At 38.3% G+C, this 18,380-nt stretch overlaps 1 protein-coding gene across 2 annotated transcripts in view; it reads left to right on the forward strand.

The window, feature by feature from the left end:
• Positions 1-245: 245 nt before the first annotated feature.
• The window catches only part of ZFAND3 (zinc finger AN1-type containing 3), a 152,894-nt gene continuing 134,759 nt past the window's right edge, over positions 246-18,380 (forward strand). Inside the window, exon 1 of one of the 2 annotated variants that reach the window (XM_049833818.1) lies at positions 246-421. In XM_049833818.1, coding sequence (XP_049689775.1) covers positions 351-421 — 71 coding nt within the window. In that variant the 5' untranslated portion in view covers positions 246-350. The remainder of the gene's footprint in view (positions 422-18,380) is intronic. The other variant, XM_049833819.1, reaches the window with a different exon arrangement.

Consider the following 18,380-nt stretch of genomic DNA (forward strand, 5'->3'; position numbering starts at 1 on the left):
ACCATCCCGCTCAGGACAGGGGGAGGCAAGGCGCCGGAGGCGGGGAGGAGACACAGGCATTGTTGAGTCAGGGGCCGAGCGGCGGGGGAGGGCGGGTGCGCCCCGCTGCGACAGCGGGATCGTCACAGAAACCGTCGGGCGGGAGGGGACCGCGGCAGAGAGCTCCGCGTCCCCGCTCTTCTGCGGGCTCGGCCGGTAGGGCGCGGCCACCCCCCTCCCCTCTCGTCCCCTCCCCTTCTTCCTCAGTGGTCGCGCCCGGCTCCAGCTGACCGGCCTGGAATCCCGGCTGGGAGCCCCGCACCCCACCCCCCCCGCTCGCCGCTGCCGCCGCCCTGCGCACCGGCCCCACCATGGGAGACGCCGGCAGCGAGCGCAGCAAGGCGCCTAGCCTGCCACCGCGCTGCCCCTGCGGCTTCTGGGGGTAAGCGAGGCCCGAGGGCGAGGTGGGGGCTGGGCTGGAGCCGGCCCGGCCTGGCCCGCCGCGGGGGGGGGGTGGGCAGCGAGGCGAAGGGCGAGGCGGCGGGGGGCCGCGGCCGGGCGGGGGCAGGGCCCGGGCCTGGCCTGGCCTGACGGGCAGGCCGGCCGGCCGGCCGGGGCGCCGGGCCAGGTCATAGCCCTGAGCTTGGGCCTGTTACGGGAGCCGAGCCCGCAGCTCGCCCCGGGGCGGGCCGCAGGGGGTGCCCGCTGGGGGAGAGGGGTGTACCCCTGCCTCCCGGCGTGTGGCGGAGTGTGCCGCGTCCCGGGGGGCTCGGGCGGGGGTGGCGGCGGCTCCTGGCTTGGAGGTAGCGGGTGACCCGGTGGCGGGGGAAAGGCGTCTGCCTTGCCCACCGGGCGCGGAGGGGGGCGGCCTGTCCGCAAGTGGCGGCCCCGCGGCCTTCCCGGCGTCTCGGTGGGGGGAGGCCCGCTCGCTTCCCCAGGCACACAGGTTAGTGGAGCGGCTGCCCCTCCTTCGGAGGGGGGGGAGGCGGCTGCGGGCTGCGCTCCGGGGCCTGCCTTTAGCTCCTCATAGGCGCAGATGAGGAATGCGGGCCCTTGACTGCCCGGCTGGGTGTCCTGGAGCGCGGTGCTTGACACATCCCTGCCCCGCGCCCGGGAACGGGGAGCTCTCGCTGCTGTTCGGACAGGGCAGCGTCGCCAATAAAGGAAAAAGGCTAAGGACAAAAATTATACGACTTTCTCCACCTTATGAAGGCAGGGAGGTTCATAATAGAGGAGGTCCAGGTTAGCTGTTAGCTGATCCCCTTTTAGAAAGGAGGAAGTAGGGTCATTCCTGTTTGCCAAAGGTGGAAAAAAAAGTAGGGCTGTTCCTTGCTAAACTCCTGTCACCTCTAGGGTGACGTCTGTTGAAGATGTTTCTGTTGCTGATTTTATTTATTTATTTTTTTTAAATCAGATGTATCATGGAAGATGGTATACTGGGAGGCACACTTGATCATAAAGTGTCTTTAATGTATGTCACAGAAACATTAGTCCCTAACGTTCTTATTTATGGAAAGTTCAGAGAATATGTGGCTAAATAGACTTTTGAGGGCCCGCCTGAGATTTGCGCTTGTCTGTGATTGTACCTTCTTGGGATTTATGTCATACGCTTTAAGGTACTCCAGGGAAGTGGCGGCTGAGAGAAAAGAGATGCAGCAAGAGTGATTTAGTGATGTCAGTGTACATTTGGTTGGTTTATTGGAATAGCAGGGTTTTAAATGAAATCCCATTTCTGAGTTATGACAGAAGCCTGAACCGCAACAAATGCCATGGCCCTGTTGGGAGTGATCTTGCAAGACAGACTATAAATATACAGTAAATTATTTATTTTTGTTTTGTTAGGCTCCCATATTTGGCCCTTGTGTTTTGTGTAATGTAGTGGAAGGCAAGTTGCTGCTATCTCTAATGTAGGGTACTGACTTCTGTAACATGATACTGATGCGAAAGGAGAGTTGCAGAAAGTTGAAAGTGAACTTTTTCTTTGGGCTGAACTTCTTGGCTAGTTCAGCATGTTGTGATAATGAGAAGAGAATCTGGTGCTTCGTGTTCAAGGATCTGCTTAATGGTGATAGGCTCTCAAGAAAACCCATTGCCTTTAAAACTGCTACTTTTTTTTTAAATATAAGTTTCCCTTGCCCAAGCAGCTATCCAAACGGGGGTTTTTTTGCCTTTTTTTTTTTTTGTCTTAGGGTATCATCCATGTAGTAGTGTTTCTTGTAAGATATTTTTGAAAGACAGCACTGTGGAAAAAAGCTTACTTTCTCCACCAGTACAGTGAATAAATTAATATGGTTTTTGGTTTCTTTTAAGTGTCTGCCAGGTACATTTCAGTACACAGTGGCAAACTACATATCTGTTTTTTCATGTAAAAAAACCCAAACAAAACCCAACAAAACCCAAAACTGTGCTGTCAGCTTCCAGAGTTTGATGGTTTGTTTTACTTCTCGGTCCTCAGGAAAATTAAGTGTATTCCTGTCCCTGCGTACCTAGGTCTTGCTAGTGCTTGAAAAAATTGGCTGGTAAATCTGCATAGACATGCCCTTCTAGTGAAGTTGCATTGGCAGGAGTACTTAAGGGGTTACTGTTTTATACCAGCTTTCTGAAGAAAGTAAATCATGATAGCAAAAAGACTTATATGCATCTGAAGTTGGAATTTTGCTGCTCTAGATGTCAGCTAGGGTTATTACCAGCAACATGTCTTAAGACAGAGTCATATCTGTGACTTTCATGCCACTTTTATATGTCTATTAGGTCACATTTTGGAATAACAGAACTGTATTTGCTGTTTATCTGCAGGACATTTAAGGCTATGAAAAGTTCTGAAACTTGTAATTTAATGTAGTAGTTTCCATGAAATTTGTAAATAAAGTAACATAGAGGAATAACGTTGCTTTATGTTTCCTGGTCCCCATTGGTCCAATGATTGAGAATCCTTTCACCGTCGTTCGTCAGTGAGCCTGAACCATGTAGGTAGCAGAACAACTCAGTGTCAGTGGGTCAGAAAATAAGGTCTAGATTTTGCCAAGTATAAAAGATGGTGATTTTTTTTTATTTTTTTTTATTGATTGATTTTATGTAATGCTTAGCCAGGACTGTTTGCTGCAAGATGCACACTTTCTCCAGTAATCCACAAAGATAGGAAACATTGCGGAAAATACTGAAAGAAACATTAAAATTGAAGGAAGCTGTGGGTTTCTGGGCTAGAACTTGCCTACTGGTGAACAGTGATAGAAGTAGCTCCTGAGATGTGTGTTGATAGTGGTGGCATGCAAAGAGATTACAGGAGAAGACTGGTATGTACTACTGCATTAAAGTTGGAGGCGTGGTTCTTTTAAAATGCTTGGTTTTATATTAGAAATTCAGATCCTGTAGGTTTCAAGAATCTAGTGACTGGAAAACTACTAAACTCTTGATGTTTCAAGATCAAAGAGCCTGAAAAATGAAACAGCTGAAAGAAGTGACACTGTTCAGAACTTCTGAAACATCTGCTTAAGGTCAATGGCTAACGTTTGCTTACCTTTTGTTGAAGATGATGGAATCCATCCTTAAATCTTCTGCAGACTTGCCCTTCTTTTTAGAACATCCAGTCTGTCATTTCTGCTCAAGTAAAGTTCAAATGGAGCACTGAGATGATCTTTATATTTTACAAAATCATTTCAGTTACCCAGATAATCTCAACTGGGAAACCTCTCATTTGTATTCATGTTTTGTGTGAATTTCTCATAATATAACTTACTGTCTGGAAATATTTTGCTCCCCTTTCTTCCTATTTTTAGGTCTTAAACTTCAGTCAGTTGCAGCTATCTTGCCTTTTAGTGAAATAGTCTTAGTGTACAAAGATTGGAAGGGGTGCAGTATGCAAGTTATTTTAGGTTACTTCATCTAGAATTTGTTGTGCTTAACTTCTCATTCTTATGATCCGGAAAAATTCTTTCTTCTTTTCTTGATTAGCAGACCATGTAATGTTTTTTTTCTAAGACTAGTGGACAAGTCTTATGAGGAGCAGCTGAGGGAACTGGGGCTGTTTAGTCTAGAAAAGAGGAGGCTGACGTGAGACCTTATAGCTCTCTACAACTACCTCAAGGGGGGTTGTAGTGAGGTGGATGTTGGTCTCTTCTGTCAGGTGGCTGGAGATAGGACAAGAGGAAATGGCCTCAAGTTGAGGCAAGGGAGATTTAGGTTAGATATTAGGAAAAATTTTTTTCACTGAGAGGGTCAAACATTGGAATGGGCTGCCCAGGGAAGTGGTTGAGTCACCATCCCTGGAGATACTAGTAAGTGGACAGCGTATTTCAGGACATGGTTTAGTGGACATGGTTAATGGTTGGACTCGATGATCTTGAAGGTCTTTTCCAACCTAAATGATTCTATGATTCTGTGATTTCAGTAACCTGATTCACTTTATGGTATATATAAAATCTTCAGCTCTAAGTTACTAAATACATGAACATACTACTATATGTATATATTCCAGTTAAGCCATTTTGCTTATTAGAGATGAGGCATGATTCTTTAATTAACTACATGTTGGTACCTCCCCATTGGCTTTTACAGGACTTCACGAAGGTTTCACTTGTGTATAGCTCATCAAAGGGCTGGGGCTTTTACTGTTAAATGGTTATATGCATAGGTGAAACTTGTAAGCTAAAATACTCCTTGGCTGCTAGAAGCATGTACTGTGAAAGAGTATATCAGAGAGGGTAATATTTTTACAATTCTATTTGTACTGTGGTGACTACTGCTTATTTTTCTTAAAATAATAAAGTCCAGACTGATACCATACAATTGCATTCAGTGCCTTAGAACCAGAAAAGAAGGAAGTATGTTAATAGATGTAAAACAAATGAATTCCATTCTTGAAATGGAGGCAGGCAGCAGGAAGTTGATTAAAAACACAGTATGATTAGTTTCATCTCATCTTATTTCTGGCAACTGTAAGGTACTGTAGTCAGCTAAATCTGATGGCAATATTGTTTGAGAACATGCCAGTAGGGGTTTTGCAGAATGTTACTATTTGTTCTGCCTTTCTCTGACACTGCATGCATCATATGTGTGATGAGACATTGTGCCCCAAGCATTCTGTGCAGGCCCAATCCAGAGTTTATTTCTGAGTCTGGATTTTCCAGTCACTTATGTATCATCAGGTCCTTGCCATGCCAATCTGGCTCTTTTCTCAATTTTGTTTACTAATATTAAACATTTGATCAAATGGTGAATCATTTAATATAAGCATGATTAGTTTGTGACTGTGTATCACTAAAGCTTGCTTTTAACTTCTAAACAAATAATGACTATATATATGCCATTAAGAAGCCTCTTCTCTGGTTAGTCTTTTCCTTCATTTTTTGGTGATTACAGCTGTTTGTTCCATATAAACTCTCAGTGACTGTCCTTTTAATAAATACTTTCTAATCTCATAGGCTGTGTAGGTCATCGTGAATGCATAATGCCTTCATAAACCTAATTTTGCTTTAACCACTGTTGAAACTTCACAAAGATGTTCCTAAATGAGGCTTGAATAAACTGTTGAAATATGTACCTTTCCCTCTGAGAATTAGTTTTCACTGGTCTTGTATCATTCAGTTCCTTTGGCAGGCTTTCACTTACTCTAGTAAGCTTTGGATCAGATGCTAGAATAAGCAATGAATCTGTGAGTTTATCCAAAACAACGTATGCAGTACCAAACAAGTTATTGTTTGTTAGACCTCAGTATTAACTGGGGACTTTGAGTGAATAGTGAGCAGTGAGGATCGAATAAGGTGCTTTGGGGTAGCTGTGTGTGGGTAGTGCTGTCTGAGGGGCAGGGTTTCTCTGCAGTTATTCGATGATCAGAAATGTCAGTTGTTCTCTCTAAAGTGATAAATTGATTTAAATCAATAAATTCATGACACTTATGTTTTAGGAAGGCTAATTCTTACTACCTTGTATAAGACCTACACCATTTTTTTGTGAGTAAGATAAAAGCTTGTTTGCTTTTATTTATTACAAATGTTTATAGGCCATCTATCACAGGAAACTAGTTCGTTGGGTTAAAGTAATTAATTTGCCTGCTGTGGACTTTGTAGTCTGTTTTGGTATTAGGTTAAGACTAAAGATACTTGAATATTGTATTTTTTTATGTTACGCATGCATGAACTTATTTAATACTCCATCAAATCTTTGGGTAAAAGAACTTGAAGCAGTTTGTAGTTAAACTATCATTAACTGCTGTAACACATCTACTGGTGTGTTGCACAACAGAAGTGTCAAATTATTTAAGTGGCAGGAATGGAGAGTCTCATGAGGAATTGATTTATTTACAAGTTTTCCTAGGAACTGCTACAGAGAATGATAGCAGGCACTGGAGAGACGCTGAAATTCTTTGCTTGGATCTTAATTTTATAAGATATTGAGAATTATGAGATGTAGAGAAGGTTCTATCTGAGGAGAGAGTGGTGGTGGGGAATTGAACTTTGTCATGTTCCCTGCTTGAATAAGAATATCCAGAATAAAGAATGATAAATTGTGACATTCTTGTGATTTCCCTCAGTCATAATACAACTAGAAGAGCACCTCAACTGAAGTCAAAAGATAGACTTTTTTTTCACTTTTTTGAACAGTGAGCAGTCGCCTCCTGAAAACGCAGTTGCAAGGTACCACATATTGGATCAGGGCTAAGTTTTCTGTTTGCTGCAGAAGCTTATCTTTAGGAATGGGGGTTATTAGCACTCGAAGTAAAAGCAGATGAACTGGATTTAATACTTTAACTGTAATAAGCTTTTTTATAGGAATGTGAAAACAATGATTTCTTTTGCAGTGCTTAGTAGGATAGACAAAACAGAAAGGAGATTTTGTTATTTAATGAAAAACAGCTGTTCTGGATCAGAACAAAGATGCATCCAGCCCTGTTTCTGATTTGGGTGATAAGTGATGCTGAGGGAATAAGCATAAGGACAGAGCAAGCATGCAGTGATGCTTATCTTGGTATACCTCCTTTGCTTCTGGCAGTCTGACATAAGGTTGTCCTCTCTTTTATAGATTTATGGCTTAGTAGGTCTTACCTATTTTTTTATGAATTTACATAATGTCTTGGTGAATCCATGTATACTCTTGACCCTCACAACATCCTGCAGCAAGTAGTTCCATAATTTAACCATTTGCTTTATGGAAAAAAAAAAAAAAGTAATTGATTTTGTTTCCTTTAATCTTGCTGTGTGATAATTCTAAAGAGTGAATAAATTCAAACAGTTGGTGTATGAGGGTGTTTTGTTTAAGATCCAAAAATAGCCCTGCTTGATTAAAAATGTCTGTTCACTTCTTTAGTGAAGCCAGAACGTGTGCAAACAAAACAAAACCAAAACTTGCTTAAACCATGAATTTATTCAAAATCTTTACATAAAATGTTTTAGAAATATTTTCTAATTGTAGATGGATGCTGTGCTAATTATAGACAGACATGTCCAGCACCTTTTAATCTAACTGTAACTTCCTCATCAGTCAGAATTAAATTCAGTGTCATAGCTGCTGCTCCTACAGGTGGAACGAACAAGAAAGTAGTAGATTGTGTGCTGTTTTTTGAAGCTTGGAGGAGTTAAAAGTTACTGTGTCTAGGTCATCTCCCAGGTTTCTTTCTATCTTCCTGTCGGTCAGTACCTTCTTCATGTTTTTTGTAAACTGTGATTAGTCAAAGGTATTGTGATTTGGGCATTGCTAATGATTATTCCACAGTTAGTGCTACAAAATACCTGTCTTAATGCTAATTAGTAAAATGTTCAATGTTGTATGGTCGCATAGATATGTTGTGTTTTGTATATTGCTTCATTTTATTTAATGTGCTTTGGGTTCTCAAAAGTTTCTAATGGTAAGTCCAGTCTGTTAGAGGGTTATAATATAGGTATCAGTTTTAAGGAAATACTACTGCTGGTTTTAGTTGCATAAATTTTAACCACTTCAACATCAAACTTCCACAAAAGTGGCGATGTTGTTGCTGCATGTTAGGCTTGGAGAGCTGTTGAAGTCTTGAATTAACGGAAGCATCATGACCTGGTATTTCCTTTAAGGTGTTGAAATCAGTGACGCAAAGCATTAACTTGAGAGAATGATCCTTGATGGATATATAACTGGAGTTGATTAGTTTTGACTTGAATATTTTCACTAACATGCTATGCCAATTATTACTGGATTTTTATTTTAAATTAGAAGTTTGTGCATATAAATAGACATAAGTTTCTTTAGAGGCAGTTGCTATGAATGACGAATGTGATATATTTTCTCAGCAAAATATTGCTTACATTCTTTGAAATTTAAAATGTCACTGTGCTCCTGTATCTTCTCAAATATGCAACCTTGACTAACTTTGTATCTTACAGTGTTATCAGAAATGTCTTGTGAATGTTTTTGGACAGTATTTGATCTTGATTATGTTGAAGCCCTTATTTGGATTTCAGAGATAAACTTCATATTCAGTTTAGGCTGGTAAATTACATTGATCTGTTCTCCCTTTTTTTTTCCTCTCCTCTTTTGCTCAAATGGGAGAAATCCTTCCTGTCTATTTAGTATAGGCAGGGCATGGAGTCCCTTCTCTGGTTTTAGAAGAATTAAAAATCAGGCAATAGCTGCAGCATGAATTGACTCCTCTAGACGTCAGATTTGTGAAAGAACTTAGAGTAGTTGCAGGTATTAGAAAGGCATCTTCTCAGGACACTGAGAAGGCCACATAAGAAAATAGTGTTGAGGACACTATATGCAGTGAATGCAAAATGATTCCAAAATTCTAAAAACCACTTTCTGAAAATGAAACCTTTGTGTGGATGGTGCCGATTAATGGTTTCAGACTGTGGAGATGACGTTAACATAGAGCAGAAGTGGGTTGGTGGTTTTAGGTTCTGCAAAAATGCCCAACCATTATCTTTTAATTTAAGATTTTGATGTTACACTGTTATCTTTTTTTTTTTTTTTTTTTTTTTTTTTTAATAATGGGGATGGATCTTTTATTTGAATTGGTGAGAATTTTATATGCTTAAGGAATGTGGGTTTTAAACTTTTTTTTTCAATACATTTTTTGAAATCTCATAGCTTGGAAGTCAAACAGTATATTGTAATACATAGGTCCATTCACTCTAAATTATTCTTTACCTGTACTCAGGAAAATGTATTAATTGAAGAGTTTTAGTATTCCATGAGTTGGAGAAGGAAGATGTTTGCAGTTCCGTGTTCAATTTCTCTGTTAATAGCATCTGGGTAGTAGTATTGTGGTAAGTACAGTACTTGCCTGTACAGAGAAGCTGAATTAGGAAATTGTTGATGGATTTTTACATTTAATCTATCCTCTGGGGTCTTCCCTGCAGCAAGGAATGCTGCCCTACATTATTTATGAAAGAGCTGTAGGTATCCTATTCAATTCCTGCTGTTTAATTTGGCCAGCATATGCATGCTCTGAACTTGAACAATGTAGGTCAATGGGAGGAAGATAAATTTCAGTTTCTAAATGTTGTAGTATTTTTATTAGTGGTTTAAGGGAATTTATTTTTTAAATTACTTTAATTGACATTATGTCCTTTAATAAATATACTTTGGCTAGTGTTGGATTTTCAGTGTTTATTTGGTGTAAATTAAATAGACTAACTGGAAGTAACGAAAAATTTTGAATGGAGATAAAAACTGGTTTTCCTAAAATAATTTTAATAAGCAGTCAGATAAACTGAGAGAAAAATGGGTGGTTTGACGATTACTGTCTTTAGTTTCTAGCTCTTTAGTCTGTGTAGTATCTGATGCTAGGCGAGTTGTTTAATTTGAGGGCCTGTTTTAGTAATGTATATATTCAACATCTGCTTGTTTGAATGTAGAAGTTCTATTTAATTCCTAAGCAGCTAAGGAAGGGGGAGAAGAAAGGAGCACAATAGATTGGAAGCAGTGTTTTAAAAAAAAAGGCAGGCTGGTTCCATGATAACCTCCAAATTGTGCACTTAGAAAAGCAGAGTCCAAAGTCATGTCCTCATTGACTTAATTGCTAAAACACATCCAAGCCTTCACGATATGACTTCTACTGAGATCAGCCCTGTCACCATAACTGCAGCATTTTGATCTCTAATTATATGTTGTTAGTGGTGCCTCAGAGGAAGTAGCATATAAAAGTAGGCAAAATGCTGTCATTTATCAAGAGTTCCTTGGTATTGGAAATTGTATTGTCCTTCTAACTGTTGGTTAGATGCTATTTTGGTCCAGGATAATGTCAATATTAAGGAATCTAGTGTTTTGATAAATCAGTTAACTGTCTTTTGAAACTTTGCTTTAACAAGTATCCAATATTACTCAATGACCTGCATTTTTAGCTGGAGAAAGGTCACCCTTAGGTCAGGTGCTGCTGACACCAGTTTGCAAGAAGAGGCATTGGTGTCGGATGCAGTAATGCTTGTTCATTGTTTAATGTCCTAGTGTTACCTTTTTTTAGTAATCTTCAGAGAACTAATGGACAATAACAGTTTCTAAAATTGTCTATGTTGTTAAATGCCTGCTTATTCATGCAGATAGGTTTCAAGTCTTCCCCTGCATTGTTACTATGTTAATCAATTTAAAATCTAATAATTCCTATTTTTAGAATCAACTTTTGACTGTGTACTTCTTTGAAGGAGTGAAAGCATTTTTAACTTACTATGTTTCCATAACAGAGGTTCTTTCCAATTTTAATTTGCAAGCATGTTAGTCTAATTATTCAGATTTTAATAGGAAAAAAAATTGATATGGAAAGCATCATGATTTAATTTTTTTAAAATGCTCAGAAATTTAGAAGATTTAAAATACAGTCGTTCTTTGAAGCCACTGAAATCTTGTTTTTTCATTTTTACATAGATGTCTGGATGAACCATCAGCTGTGCTATGACTGATAAAGGGCTTTTAGGATTAATCCATATATACTCAGTAACTTCCCTAGGTGTTAACTTATTTTTGAGCTTTCAAAAGAAAGCAATTAACAATAGCATTTGAACATTTCAAATATCTTTTTTTCTTGGTGTTGGAGCTTTGTGATTAATACTTCATGGCAAAGTAATTGAAATTAAATTTACCTTGGAAATAATAGTTAACTCAAGATGGAGCAAATTGTCCCCTCATTTTATTTAAAAAAAGTGGACTAACTCTTCTGCTTGTAACTTGTGGTGTTGTCAAGTACATGGAGTGTTCGTGATACTTCTAATATGCCTGTTTTAGAGTATATTTCTTTTCCAGAATTAGTTAGAAGTTAGAATGTCACTATATATTCTTCTCATTTTGTCTGTAGTTTAGCATTGGTTTTATTTTGGACACTGGGCACGTTCCTGTTTTAACTTTCCCTTGGGTACTGTGATTCCAAATATACAGACATTGTGCTCTAATGCTGATTTTTTTTTTTTTTTTTTTTTTAAAATACATCTTACATTTATTACAAGACTTCAGAGACTATAAACCCATGAAGATAAGGGTAGTAGAGTGTTCCTTTATTTTTTAATAAGAGTCCTCTTCTTGGCATTTAAGTCTGGAAAGGATTTATTACTATTTCTACTGCTGATGTACTGTGTGACAGTCGGTCCATGCTTTTCCCTTTCCATGTTTTCCTTCATTAGTGATTCATATATCACTTTTAATTTAATTCCACAGTGCTTTAGGAGTCTTGAATGAGACACTTGGTAGCAAGGAGTATTTACAGCTTCTCCAGCTCTGTCCTTTAGAGAGAGGTGTTTGTTTTAAATCAGAACTTGCTCTAGGACAATATTGACCCATTGACATGTTGTTTCCAATGTTGTTCATGTAGAAGCAAGTGTTTGTGGTGGGTGGAGGAAGTATTTTTCAATCAGAAGAGTTGCTATGCGATTAGAAGAACAAGAACCACCTGCATTGCACATCTGCAAATCTCAGGTGGTTTTGCAGTACTCTCTTGATGAAGATAGGACCCCATTATTATCCATTATTCTGTGATCCAGTCTCTCCATTGACTATTAATGTTCTCGTGTGACTAATTCAGGAAAGACCAGAAATCTTTATGGTGAATAATTAACACTTCCTGTCCTGCTCAAGTGGCTTATAAAGATGGATTCAAAAGGTAAAAGAAAAACACAGTGATGTGTATCATTATATAGTAAAATAAACTGATGCATTATATCATTTTTTCAAAGTAAACTAAAATACGGGAATTCCATCACTTACTGGCATAATGAGAACTCTAGCATTACAGGTTAGAATTCATGTGCCTCAGCTGTCATGTCTTCTGAAGTGCATCTGAAATTCAGATACTGAAATTACTGGTTGCTTTTGAAACTGCTGTAATTGGAAACCCAAACTAAATGGAACTAGACCAGGGCTTTGTGAAACTTAAGCCTGCAGCTTCCAGAGGTTGCTATAATTGTCGGTTTCTTTTTTGTGTGTGTGCTTTGATTTTTTTTTTTTTTTTCCCTTCAGGTTTCCAGCACACTGCTAGATGCCATTGAGATGGAAAGGGATTTAGCTGCTTTCTTATTAACATTATCTCTGTTCTTATTATTTCAGTTTGCTGATTTAGTAGTAGGTTTCTGACTACTGTTAGCAACATGTTTGTTGCAAACTTGAATACAGAAGTGCTTTTAAGTAGTCTTTATGTTGAAATTTTGTGGGGATTTTTATTTTCTTTATATATATATACACACACACAAAACTTCAATTTCTTTGCAACTTTGATACAGAATTATAAAATCTGAAATGGCTTCTGTGGCACTCGCGGATGGATTGTGTAGCTAATGACACTAGCACAGAAGAATGCATTTTTCAATTTTCAAGATGAAAACAGCTGTAGAAGAAATGTTTTCTGTTTGAACATGACTGACTAACTATTGTAATAGTATTTTTCTTGGTATGAATGTTATAAAAATAAAATTAGATATAATCTTGATTTTTTAAAATTATTTTTGAGGACTACTTAAGGCCACTCAACCAATGAATACTTTAGTCAATTTATGGTCCAAATGGATTTGTGCTCTTTTTAAGATTATGCAGGGCAAATTCTGAAGGTGGGTGTTACTGTTACTGAGTACCTAGTTTGGAAAAAGTAGACCAGCTTCTGGAGGCACAGGCTTTTCTTCAGTAAATGGGGAAGCTGCTCTACTACTTCTAAGTATATACCTAGATAGTACCTCTGGGCCCAAAATCAGTCTTGTCTATATCCTTAGGTCATCATGGCTGCAACAAAACTACTACTAGGACATGAAAGACAGGTGTCTTCTACCAGCTAGCTGGACAGACAGCCTGAGTTAATGTTTCTGTATGTTTGTTTTCAGCTGTTTACTTGTAGATATTGTTCAGAAACCACTGTTTCTGCTAAAATCGTGTGGCACAATATGCAGCAAACACTGAATGTGGTGTTATCCTTACTACAAAAGATATAAGCTGCTAGTTCAATTTGTACCATCTAAAGATAGCTACAGATGTGTTTAATTTACTTTGATTCTAGTTAAATTAGTTGAGTGTAAACATTTTCTTTGAAAGGGTATAGGTAGCATTTTACCTTCCCATAACAGAACAAAAACATCTGTGTAAATGGACTAGAGAAAAATTATGCTTAGAGCGCCCAAAATTTTCATCTGCCAGTCTACTGTTTGCAGGGGGTAAATTAAGTAAAAGTGTTGAGAAGTAAAGGAGCAAGAAAACAATGTACCTGAATTTCATAATTTACATATTTGCTATTCATTAGTTTCATAGTTGGAGACACCTTTCTTTTTAATATATTTTGTTACCTTCCACTTAATTTGCCAGACTGCTGTGGTGCTTTGGTGAAGGTGGAGAGTGAGAGAAGATTGTGTGGTCCCCTTTCAGAAGGGGCCTTCCGTGATTAAAGAATGGAGCTGAAGAAGGTGCAGAGACGTATGATTAAAAGCTTAAAGTCAAGCAGAATTACGGAAACAATTTTTCTTTCTTTTATTTTGTTTTTTTCTTGGAGACTAGGGATGACTGAAGAGTTATGGGCTGATACTGCTGCTTCCTTGCTTGATTTTTAAAACTCCTTGTATCTCCTGCTTCTGTTTAGGATTCAACATTAATTTGACATAGTTAATGAAGCAGTAGAGTTGCAGTTTGCAGCTGCAGCCTGTCACAGTGGTTAGGTAGTTAAAACTTGCTTGTTCTCGTGTACTAAGAAGGTTACACCTAGCTTGGGTGAGAGTTCAGGATGAGATAATGTTACGGGGCTTATTTTTATTGCCTACTGTTAATGATCATTCTGTGCTTTGTTACTATGCCTTTGCCTAAGATTACCTTCAGAAGTGCATGAAGAGCTGATCTAACGAAAGAGCCTTTGCTGTTTGCTGTGCATGCATGCAAATGAAATGTTTAACTTGGCTCTGATTTCCCACTGTCTGAATTAAATCTGTCCCTTCAGTCTTGATTAGTAGAGGAAAGTAAGTTGAGGGTTGTTTCCATACTTGCTCTGTATTATTTCAAAATCGGAAAATGATGAGGATAACATAATGGTTTCTGAGTGCTGAAACCCTTGGTTTTGTTCCTGTAAATAAATCTAGGCTGTCTACTTTAAACACTTACAAAATAGTAAAAGCTACCCTGTGAAAATGACAACTGTGAAGATTACAGTTTGCGTTTGCATTAATCTGGATCACCGAAGATGGAAAACCAAAATACCAGTCTGTGTAAAGGTTTCCTTCTCCTGTCACAGGATGAAGGATGTGGGACGAAGGATTTTTTTTTTCTCTAAATGTTTAAAACCCTTGAACTTTAAAGCAAAACGTGCATGCTGAATTCTTTCCACTCTGGTAATTGAAATGCAATTGCCTGAGACCTGGGAAGTGTACTGTGTGAAGTAGGAGAAAGGCACAATGCATTAAGTAGGGGGTCTTGTCCCAACTTTACATCTGACTCCCTTTCTGAAAAGTGCTATTCTCTGCCCTGTGATCTACCGAACAGCACATGCAACAGGCCATATCTCATGGCTAGATGACCAGTACTAACTTAGTGGAGAAAAGTGAGCTACCTGTACAGCTGGTCCGCACTGCCCTCTGCAGTAGTTGCAGTCTTACTTAGGAGTCTTTCCCTTGAAGAGCAGTGGAATAAGAGTTCCTGACAGTGTGCTTTCAAGGCACAACATGAGAAAGGCCATCACAAAATTCTGCACTCAGGAATTAATTTAGACTGTGACAAAACTTTGAAGGAGGTGGGCAGGGTGAAGCACTTTCACATTTTGTTTATTCCTTTAGTTTCCTTGCTACCTTTTCTTTTAAGTCCTCACATGTAGAAAAGAAAAAAGAGGTATTTTTATTTTAGTCAGGGAATAAAACTTAACAGTTTTGGGTGACCTTGTTCTCTCGGTCCTCCAGCCGTTAAATTTTAGATCTGCTGTACTTGCATAAATAAAGGCTTTAGTTATAAATTTATAAAGGAAAATGTCAAGCGGCTAGGCACAAAATTTGATCTATCTTGTTAATTATGTAGACACTGCAAACTTCTCCACATACTGCTTAAATCTCTTACTCTTTTTAGAAGAAAGCTCACTGCTTATGTGCAATTATATTACGACAAAGCAAGGTACGCATTATAGAATGCTAAATACCAGTACTTTCTACAATTTTAGTTTAGATGTTGAAGGAGTAGGTAGTATATTGGGGGGTAATGTTTAAGACGTTTGAGAGATCCTGATAATTTATTTACTTAAAACAGGCTGCTAATGGACTTTATGTAGTTCAGCAGAGTAAGTTAGTGCTTATCTTGGATTAATTGTATGAATTAACAGAACTTGCATGTTTAAAATGCAAGTGGAGTGATGTAGGTCAAGCTAGTTAAATTTGGGAGCTTAGATTTGTGGGTCACTGATTAACTCAACAGATTGGTTATGTCAAAGTTGTTTCCAAACAAGACTTATTGCTGTTGATAGCATGTTTGATTATTAAGCTAAATGCTTAACTAACCCCCCTGTGATTTAGCATGCATAGTGCTTACTTAGTTGCATTTCTCATTAGTTAGATGCTGAGAGGAGATGAGATTAGCAGGCTTTATTTATATTTTTGGCAGATTATTGTATAAGGCTTTCTTGTACTTCTTAGCACTGCTAAGATTATAAAATTAATAGGAAGCCTTCTACTTGTTTCTTTAAGCTTTATGTGATTTGTTATTTCTAAGTGCTAGCCATGTATACCTTGCTTTGCAGACCTGCCACAGAGGGACTGAAATACAAGATGAATACATTTTTCATTAAAACTTTGATTTTACTAAATCTAAATTTGGAACAGCAATCATATGAAAATATTTATTTGTACTTTAGAGACACAAAGAGCCCCCTAAACTGGACAAATAATTTATCAAGTTGGCATTATGTGAAATTGTTAACTGTTAATAAATCAGTATTCTGCACTGGTATAGTTCAAAATCCTAAAATGGAATTGCTTCCCAAAGTAATTGGGTAAAAGAAGTGTGATACAACACAGACCAGGAAATACCTGAGGCTAGTAGAGGTACAAATGAGTTCAGCTACAAAAGTGTAGTTATAAAGTTGGGGAAAATGCATAGAAAATTGAAAACCAAGTTATTTGTTTTCTTACTGCAAGCATAAAGGGAGATTTATACATGGAAGGTGTATATGGGGAATGCTAAATGCTCTCCGCTGGGTATGTCACTTGTTACTTACAGGAGCAAAATTTGAATGTTGACTGTATGAGAGCAGAGGGCAGGGTTGCTCATACACTGTACAACCCATGGGTAGTCATTTGAACTAAATTCCGGAGGAAGCGCAGAACAGCTTTTTGTTGCAGTGGATGGGTACTATCAAACTCCAGCTTTGGGGGACGAACAGTAAGAAAGGACTCAAATTTCATTTAACCTCTCATCTGTCATCAAGAGGAGTGAGGATGATACTGGAATGTGTAAGGCTGAAAAATTTGTGAGAAAAATAGCTAAAACTTGTTTCTCCACCTTGGAGCATGAAAATGAAAAAAATTAAGTTACATTGATAGAGATCATGAATTCAATGGACATTTTCAGCCTAGAGAGTATACAATCACAGCTTGCAGGGTTTCTGTCACTGGGATTGTTTAGCCTTTTTCTACACTTTCAAATACTGAAAAGCTTAAGACTGAAATAAACCCACCTGATTTCTGATCATGTAACGTAGGACCTAATGTATTTTTTTTCCCTTGTGGAAGTTGAGTTTTGATTTATTTACGGGGAGGGCCTAGTTAGAGAAGCCCTGAAAGTAATATGATTGGGTTAAAACCAAAAAGAACTCTTTATCTTTCATGGGTAACAAGGCAAACATAGTTCCTGTAACCAACTGTCCTTCACTGAAAGTCCAAATATAATAAATTATTTCAAAGCATTTAAATGAATTGTGTGTCAAATCCCATTGACACTTAGGTGCCTTTGAAAATGTTATATTACCATCTGTACTTACGTAATGTCATCAAACAGTGATTGTAGGCTTGTAGGACTGAATCCAAAGCCAAAACCATGGTGAATATCTTAGTGGGGCAATTTAGTTCAGTAGCAGAGTCAGCATTTATTTGATAGGCTTGTGCATGACGTCACTTAAGTGCATTTAAAATGTAGTTGTGTAGTCCTTTTCTTCTATGAAGTATGCATATGTTTAATATTGCAGCAGTTTTTAACAACTTCAAAATTAGTTGCATGTTGGAAAAAATAATATAGTTTTACATTCTAATGTTTTCCCCAACTGGCAGGATAACAGAGCAAAACCTGTTGTATATTTATCTGTAGTTCACATTCAGTCTTGCAGAAAAATTTGAGAGCATTCAAATGAAACTGTGCCATAAACCAGGATAACTAACTGTAGCTCTGTCCAGAGTTTGCACATGTGAAAATGAGTCATAAATGCATGATGACTTATTAGTATTTTAAATATCAATATGAAATATTTTTGGATGGCCATGACAGCAATGTAATTATTTTCATCATGCATGTGCAGTAATTATTTAATGTCATAAGGCAGTATTTTTTTTACTTCTTACTGGTTACTCTTTCATGTGTTTAATTAGAAATAGTCTTGTGTATTTAAAACCATATATATTTTCCCCATTAGTAAGACGCATCACTCACCAGTAATTTATTATCGTTTCTGCTTACAAACTGTTCTGGGAGAAATATGTTCTCAGCATTATTTTCGCATGCTATTTATGACTACTTCTTTGACAGACTCTGTAGCAGGATACCTAATTTTTGTGTCATTTGACCTATTTCCAAACAGTTTTGAGTTGGAAATTACTTCAGGTATTTGTTGTGCTTCAAAAAATTATAGTATTTTTTCTCTGTAAAAGATGCAGGTTTGTTGTATGTTTATAGCCCACAAAATGGTCTACAAGTTTGAGGGAAAAATTTGGAAATCCTAAATTTACGAGGTCTGTTCTCCTGTTGCATGTTAACTCCTGTAAAAGTTTCTTGGCAGCCTCATTGTGCAATGGAAACTT

This window comes from Accipiter gentilis, chromosome 30 (genome assembly GCF_929443795.1).
Source record: "Accipiter gentilis chromosome 30, bAccGen1.1, whole genome shotgun sequence".
Classification (NCBI taxonomy): domain Eukaryota; kingdom Metazoa; phylum Chordata; class Aves; order Accipitriformes; family Accipitridae; genus Astur; species Astur gentilis.